Source organism: Oncorhynchus mykiss, chromosome 27 (assembly GCF_013265735.2).
Source record: "Oncorhynchus mykiss isolate Arlee chromosome 27, USDA_OmykA_1.1, whole genome shotgun sequence".
NCBI lineage: Eukaryota > Metazoa > Chordata > Actinopteri > Salmoniformes > Salmonidae > Oncorhynchus > Oncorhynchus mykiss.
Genome location: NC_048591.1, coordinates 1,670,281 through 1,678,361, shown reverse-complemented (window position 1 = coordinate 1,678,361; position 8,081 = coordinate 1,670,281). Strand labels below are relative to the sequence as shown.

The following is an 8,081-nucleotide window of genomic DNA, read 5'->3' as shown; positions in this document are numbered from 1 at the left end:
CATTGGCCTTACTGCAGAGCTCAGTGACATTCAACGTGGCACCATCATAGGATGCTACCTTTCCAACAAGTTAGTTAGTTGACCAGGGTAGAAATTTGACTACGTGCTGTTATTGTGAAGTGGAAACATCAAGGAGCAACAAATTGCTCAACTGCGAAGTGGTAGGCCACACAAGCTCACAGAACGGGACCGCAGAGTGCTAAAGCGCATAAAAATCATCTGTCCTCGGTTGTAACACTCACCGAGTTCCAAACTGCCTCTGGAAGCACAATAACTGTTCATCGGGTACTTCACGAAATGGGTTTCCATGGCACACAAGCCTAAGATCACCATGCGCAATGCCAAGCGTTGGCTGGAGTGGTGTAAAGCTCACCGCCATTGGACTCTGGAAACGTGTTCTCTGGAGTGATGAATCCCCCTTCGCCATCTGGCAGACGAATCAGAGTTGAGGATGACAGGAGAATGCTACCTGCCCCAATGCATAGTGTGACTAAAGTTTGGTGGAAGAAGAATAATGGTTTGGGGATGTTTTTCATGGTTCGGGCTAGGCCCTTTAGTTCCAGTGAATGGATATCTTAACACTACAGCATACAACGACATTCTAGACGATACTGTGCTTCCAACTTTGAGGCAACAGATTGGCAAAGGCCATTTCCATGAAACTACTTCTGACATTATGCACCCATTAATCTCTAGTGGACAGATTTAGTTAAACATAACTGGTACCGTAGATTCTGTCACCATCCTATGGGATGTGTGATAACAAGCAGCATTAGTGCCGGCTCTTGGGTTTCGTCATTGGTTATGTGGACCTACCAGGATTGGGTGAAGGCGGTGCTCAAACTGCTTTGGTTCAACGGATGCCAAACAGGCTGAGAGATCCCTTTTGTGAGGGTGAGGACTTCGCATACAGGAAATCTCAATTTATAACACGCTTATCCCCAGAACCTAATAGAGAACAAATCACAGAATATTTTACAGGCTAACCAAGATAATGCAACCATTACAATTTGTGGAAAAGCTGTTCGCTGTATTGAGAAGACCATGTGCCTAAATAGAATCTCTCATATGACTAATAATTCTGTAGTTTGTTGTAGTGCACATCACCAACAGTAAGATAGTAATTTTATTGACACACGCCATCTGTAGTCAGCTACCATCTGCCTCACCCCAAAAAACGATATAACACAAATGTTCCCACACTTTCTCAGTGTGCATACATTAACACATACATGTTTCATATACATACATACATAATATAACTTAAGCTTTACAATCTTTTTGCTGATCGCAGAGGGGTGGGGTAAAGGACTGCTGATCAGCAGTTTACCAAGCACATTTCAAAACCAACCTCCCCTTCCCCTGGCCTGTACACGATGACTGAAGCTTGGAGTTAACTGTGGGAAAAGGAGTCCTAGGTCATGTTCATAAGAACATGGAACAAAAAATAAATAAAACGGGAAACGAAAATTAGCTGTCTTATTGGACAAGTCCAGATAGTCCTCCCCGGTTTCAGTTCATTTTCTCCTATTTGGTGCCTACTGAACATGACCCCGAAGAGGGCAGGATATGCTGGCCTGTTTCAACAGAACACTCTTAAGAGAGAATCCCCTGTTCGATCTTATCAGTGCCTTGCATCCTCCAGGGCATGTATTCATACAACTCAGATCAGATAGTGAACATTTCATTATTAATGAGTGAAAGACACTTTTCTGGGCCAGATTTACTCAGTGTTTGCACCAGTTATTGTCAGAGTGGAAAACATGACCAACAAAGCCAAAAACATGACACCATTGATCTTCAAACTTTATCTTAAACTTTTCCCCTCTGGAAAAATTACAAGTGCAAATTTGGGTGCTTTCAGCAGAAGTGTATATTACAAGCAGGATCAATGAGTTCGCCAGCTAACTTTGATAAACAGAAATAATCAGATTTTCTGGCTCATTAGGAAATCTAAACTAAGATATGTGCTTCTGGTTGTTAGTTTAATCAGACCATGCATTTTCAAACGTGTCCTTCAAAAAAAAATGTTATTTCAGAATATTTAGGCAAGTTTGCTGGCTAAAGCATTGATCTTGCTTTGTACTATACCCCTCAGGACTCAACGTTGTGGAACTTTCAGATAGAAATAAGTAGAACATGGCTCTGACATATTGAACAAAGGAATCATTGATTATATTTATGGTATTTCTACCTGCAATGTTCGACAATATTTCACTACTGAACCTGGCCCTTTGTCAGCAGATCCCATTGGACCGAGTGATCCTTGCGGGACTGGGGTTCCCTGCCCATGTGGTGAACGATAGATACTAGTCATTGATATTTAGAACAGCATCATGTAAACATGACACATATGTCATGTGTGTCAACAAGTCCATTGAAATTAAAAAGAAAAACTAACAAAAACAGCATGCAAGTGTTAAGGAGTGGAGCTAATCCCCAGGCTATGGAGGACCACAGTATCTGCTTAACGTCTTTGGACGATGGGGTCAGCTTTAGGCCTACATAAAAGTTCCGATACAAATACATTATGTAGATTAGAACATACTGTACATGCTTTTATAGTGGGGAATCATGTCAGCTCTACAGGAAACATATCTTGAAACGTCCTGAACTACGCATCCCTCCAGAACGCGGCCCAGCATTTCACCCCTGGAATCGAGGTGAGCTGACCAATAAACGGGTCTAACAGTTGACCGATCAATAACAGAATTTCAAAAAGACCAGCACATGCTGTGGCCCTCCAAGACCGGAACATTGCATTATTTTAATGTTGACAGTGACTGATAGGACATAACACTGAACAAACACCTGAATAAATAGTATTAAGCAGATGTGCCAAGTGTGTGGGTTCATTCCAGCTGTCTAGAGAATAGTCATCTCAAACAGAGCATTCCCTGTTTAAATGTTACATGGGGGGCATGGTCATTGTGATTGGCACATGAGTTTGTTTTAGAGAATTGTGTTTACTCTTGTTCACAACACGTTTTCACTCCTTACAGCAGTGTTCTTCAATCCTGGTCCCAAGGACCCACGAGGTGTGTAAGGCTTTTGTTCCAGCCCAGTACAACTACTTATAAACTTGTTGTGGTGTGTTGGTGCAGAGCTATATAACAGGCCCTGTGGGTATCCAGGACAAGGTTAGAAGAGCACAGCATTTCAGTATTAACTTGACAACTCAATGCTCCCATACAGTTGGAGACAACCAACCAATCACCCACCTTGTGCCATTTCAGACACAGCAAAGGTGGTGCAAAGTGAATGGAAACACTGCTACATTAGAAAGACCGGGAACTGCACAAAATGCTTTCCGCTATTGTTGCCATGCATTCATTTTTTTTAAGGACAAAAAAAGGAATTGTATTTAAAAATTGAAACCTGGGCCCAGTTTTTCAAAGTTACCTGATCGGATTTTGGCAATTTGTTTAGATTAAATGCATAAAAATAGAACGAATCTAACAGACGTCCCCATTCAAGTCAATGATGCACGTGTTCTATTAATTCTATTTCTACGGATTAATTCTATCCAATTACCGAAATACGATCAGATAAGTATGGAAAAAGTGGGCCCAGGAGACAGACTTAAACTTTAAAAGCCTTTGCCCACCCCAAGGTCTTGTAAAACTAACGACGTGTCCAATTGCAGCCTTAAAAACCAGACAATCCAGCTCTGTTTATAGTGGCAATTTGGCAACAACTGTTTTATAATGTCATCTTTTAGTTAAACTGTCTAACTCATTCGCCTTGCCTTGGTTGGATATAATTTCAAATGGATATATAATTTTGTTTAACTTTAAGAGAAAACTCTGCCTTCATGGCTCATCACTCCTTGTTCAACTGGACACCAAAGCTCTGCTGCCACCCATGGGCCACCGGATGACCTCCTTTAGGTAAGAAAACAACTCCCCCAACGTATTGGAGCACAGAATGGTCCAATGCCAGTGAGGCAAAGTTGATGCAGGGGTTGGCCGTTAGAGGGTGGGGCTAGGGAACCCCCGTCCAGTCCGTGCCTCCATTGAACAGTCCAGACAGAGCCAGTCACCCAATGGCAGAGGGCCAGAGCAGAGCATAGCCAATCACATATCAGACCAGAGGACGGCCTTGCTGCCCTTCTCCACACTGACCACGTAGGCTCCCGATGGCGACCAGGACACCGAGTTGATGGCCGAGCTGAGAGAAGAGACAACAGAACGTCAAACCTGAGCAGGACGGCATAACGGGAGTGTCAGGTAGAAGTTGCACCTTACCCCAAAGAGATAGAAAAAGTGCCTTTCCTTGCATCTGCGCCAGCATGGGCTGCGCCATTGAGGGCTAACTTCATTTTAAAGTACAATCCCTTCTACCATGAGTCGGTCAACAAACAAAGGGGTCATACTGCCACCTGGAGTGTGTTGTCTGAACAGGCAAAACACGGTTGGTGATTTAATGCCATTGCAGTAATTGAATGTTTGCTGACGAGTACAGAGCATTTGGAAAGTACTCAGACCACTTGAATTTGTACTTTACAGCCTTAATCTAAAATGGATTAAATACTTTTTTCCTCGTCAATCTCTACACAGTACCACATAATGCCAAAGTTAATTTTATTTACCTTTATTTAACTATTCTTATTTTCAATGACGGCCTAGGAACAGTGTGTTAATAACTACCTTGTTCAGGGGAAGAACGACAGACCTTGTCAGCTTGGGATTTGATCTTGCAACATTTCAGTTACAAGACCAATGCTCTAACCACTAGGCTACCTGCTGCCCCAAATGTACACACACAAGTTTGGACACCTAGTAATTTAAGGGGTTTTCTTTATTTTTACTATTTTCTGCATTGTAGAATAATAGTGAAGACATCACAACAATGAAATAACATCTGGAAACATATATTTTATATTTCAGATGTTTCAAAGTAGCCACCTTTTGCTTTGGTGACAGCTTTGCACTCTTGGCATTCTCTCAACCAGCTTCATGAGGTAGTCACCTGGAATGCATTTCAATTAACAGGAGTGCCTTGTTAAAAGTTAATTTATACCTTCTTAATTGATTGGATATCATTTGGAAAGGCACACACACCTGTCTATATAAGGTCCCACAGTTGACAGTGCATGTCAGAGCAAAAACCAAGCCATGGGGTCGAAGGAATTGTCCGTGGAGCTCCGAGACAGGATTGTGATAAGGCACAGATCTGGGGAAGGGTACCAAAACATTTCTGCAGCATTTAATGTCCAACACAGTAGCCTCCATCATTCTTAAATTGAAGAAGTTTGGAACAACCAAGACTCTTCCTAGAGCTGGCCGCCCGGCCAAACTGAGCAATCAGGGGAGAAGGTATTGGTCAGGGAGGTGACCAAGAACACAGTGGTCACTTTGATAGAGCTCATCTGTGGAGATGGGGGAACCTTCCAGAAGGACAACCATCTCTGCAGCACTCCAGCAAATCAGGCCTTTATGGTAGAATGCCCAGACAGAAGCCACTCCTCAGTAAAAGGAACATAACAGCTTGCATGGCGTTTGCCGAACGGCACCTAAAGGACTCATGGTATGAGAAACAAGGTTCTCAAGTCTGATGAAACCAAGATTGAACTCTTTGGTCTGAATGCCATGCGTCACGTCTGGAGGAAACCTGGCACCATCCCTACGGTGAAGCATGGGTGGCAGCATCATGCTGTGGGAATGTTTTTCAGCAGCAGGGACTGGGAGACTAGTCAGGATGGAGGGAAAGATGAACAGAGCAAAGTACAGAGAGATCCTTGATAAAAACCTGCTCTGGGGCACTCAAGACCTCAGACTGGGGCGAAGGTTCACCTTCCAACAGGACAATGGCCAGAAGCACACAGCCAAGACAATGCAGGACTGGCTTCGGGACAAGTCCCAGCCGACGCTCCATATCCAACCTGACAGAGCTTGAGAAGATCGGGAGAAACTTCCCAAATACAGGTGTACCAAGCTTTTAGCACAATACCAAAGAATAATCAAGGGTTTAAATCACTGCCAAATGTTCTTCAACAAAGTACTGAGTAAAGGGTCTGAATACTTATGCAATTTTTTTTTATTTTTATAAATTTGCAAAAACATCTAAAAACCTGTTTTTGCTTTGTGATTGTAGGGTATTGTGTGTAGATTTTTGAGGGGGAAAAAACAATATTCAGAATATGGCTGTAACCTAACAAAATGTGGAAAAAGTCAAGGGGTCTGAGTACTTTCCAAATGCACTGTATATTTAAGCAATAAGGCCAGAGGGGATGTGGTATACAGCGGCAGGGTAGCCTAGTGGTTAGAGTGTTGGACTAGTAACCGGAAGATTGCGAGTTCAAACCCCCGAGCTGACACGGTACAAATCTGTCTTTCTGCCCCTGAACCCACTAGGCCGTCATTGAAAATAAGAATTTGTTCTTAACTGACTTGGCTGGTTAAATAAAGGTAAAATAAATAAAATAAGGGCTGGTCTTATGCACAGGAGAGTGCTGGGACACAGCCCTGAGCCGTGGTATATTGGCCAAATATCACAAACCCCGAGGTGCCTTATTGCTATTAGAAACTGGTTAAAAAAACATAATTAGAACAGTAAAAATAGATGTGTCACACCAGTGGTATAGCATGGCTTTCAGCCAAATCAGCATTCAGGGCCCAACCCACCCAGTTCATATTGGTTGATACAGAATTCAAGTTGCGAGTGCCACAAGGAGAGAAACATGTATTCTGATAAGCAGTCAATGCACATTTCTTAATGCAATTGCAGTAATCTTCTGAAAGCAATTTTGATCGACTTAAGAGGGGAATCCCAGCTTTCCATGGCTACTACTCTTTCTCAACTCCTAAAAAGGAGCACTCAGTGCTGTATATGAACATGGTTTAGGCGCATTTAGCCTCCATAATTCACTGTGTGCATTGGTGAGACCGGGGGATAAATGTAACACATTCACTGTGTTTATGTTAAGTTTTTGGTGGAACACTAAACACATTGATCATGTTTAGAGTTTGGGATCTAGCTAATGATTAGCCCAATTGAGTATATATATATATATATATATATATGGTTAACCCTGTGTCTCAGCCTATTTAATTATATTTTCATTAATTTTTGAGTAGAATGTCACTCCCCAGAACTGCCTTTCTCAGTCCTTATACAAAAAAAGTCTCCAGGTGGTTCATGCCCCTGGGACCCTCAGATAATCCTTACCCGAACCCTTGCCACTATAGCTAAAATTCTATGGGAAACACTGCATAGAAAGTCCCACCCAGTTCACTACCTCAAAATGGTAAAAGTCCTCAATGGCACTGCTCAAGTTAAAACAGGCTTTGTGGTACTAAAGCTGTATATCCAGGTCTATGGCTTACCTTCAAATCCTGAACCTGAAACCATTAAAAAAAGTGCAAAACTGACTGGAGAACAGTGTGGAAGGAAGACTTGATCCTACTCCGGAGGTTCAAACTGACCAGTGGTTCTTGTCCAGGGTGCGCTCCAACTTTCCCGTCAGGACATTCCACACATACAAGGCGCCGTCTGCAGAGCCCCCCGCCACGTAACTGCCATCAGGACTGAGGAGTACACAAGGCAATAGTAGGGTCAAAATAAGGGGCTCAAATGGAGTCATGGGACTGTGGTTGGAGGTGAGCATGTGCACACTTGCATGGAGAAAGGTAGGGAATTTGACCACAACCGATGTTAGTAAAACTAAACCAATAATAGCCATTTGGGACACAATCCAATCTATTCCCTACCTAGTGAACTCCTTTTGACCAGGCCCAATGGGCTCTGGTCAAAATTAGAGCACTATGTAGGGAATACGTTGCCATTTAGGACACAATATTGGTGTAAAGGGTGTCACTCACCTGAAGGTGACTCGGGTCCAGTCAGCACCACACTTGAAGCCCTGAGCACTGGGAAGAGAGATGAGAACACACAACATAAACCTCCAACACCACTAATCCGCGTCAAACCTGGGTTCAAATAGTATTTGGTTTCCTTTGAAATAAATTGAGTGTTTGATTGCGCCTGGAGTGCCAGACATGCAGGGTTTGCACTATTAGGACAATTCCATTGCCTACATATAGCATCTATTCACCAATAAGAATAAAGAGAATCTGACT

At 42.9% G+C, this 8,081-nt stretch overlaps 1 protein-coding gene across 3 annotated transcripts in view; it reads right to left on the bottom strand.

Annotated features, from left to right (window-relative positions):
- Positions 1-1,108: 1,108 nt before the first annotated feature.
- The window catches only part of atg16l1 (ATG16 autophagy related 16-like 1 (S. cerevisiae)), a 52,051-nt gene continuing 45,078 nt past the window's right edge, over positions 1,109-8,081 (bottom strand). For all 3 annotated transcript variants that reach the window (XM_021587226.2, XM_021587227.2, XM_021587228.2), the window contains 3 exons: positions 7,824-7,871; positions 7,428-7,529; positions 1,109-4,170 (listed from right to left, as the gene is read on the bottom strand). In XM_021587226.2, coding sequence (XP_021442901.1) covers positions 4,077-4,170; positions 7,428-7,529; positions 7,824-7,871 — 244 coding nt within the window. In that variant the 3' untranslated portion in view covers positions 1,109-4,076. The remainder of the gene's footprint in view (positions 4,171-7,427; positions 7,530-7,823; positions 7,872-8,081) is intronic.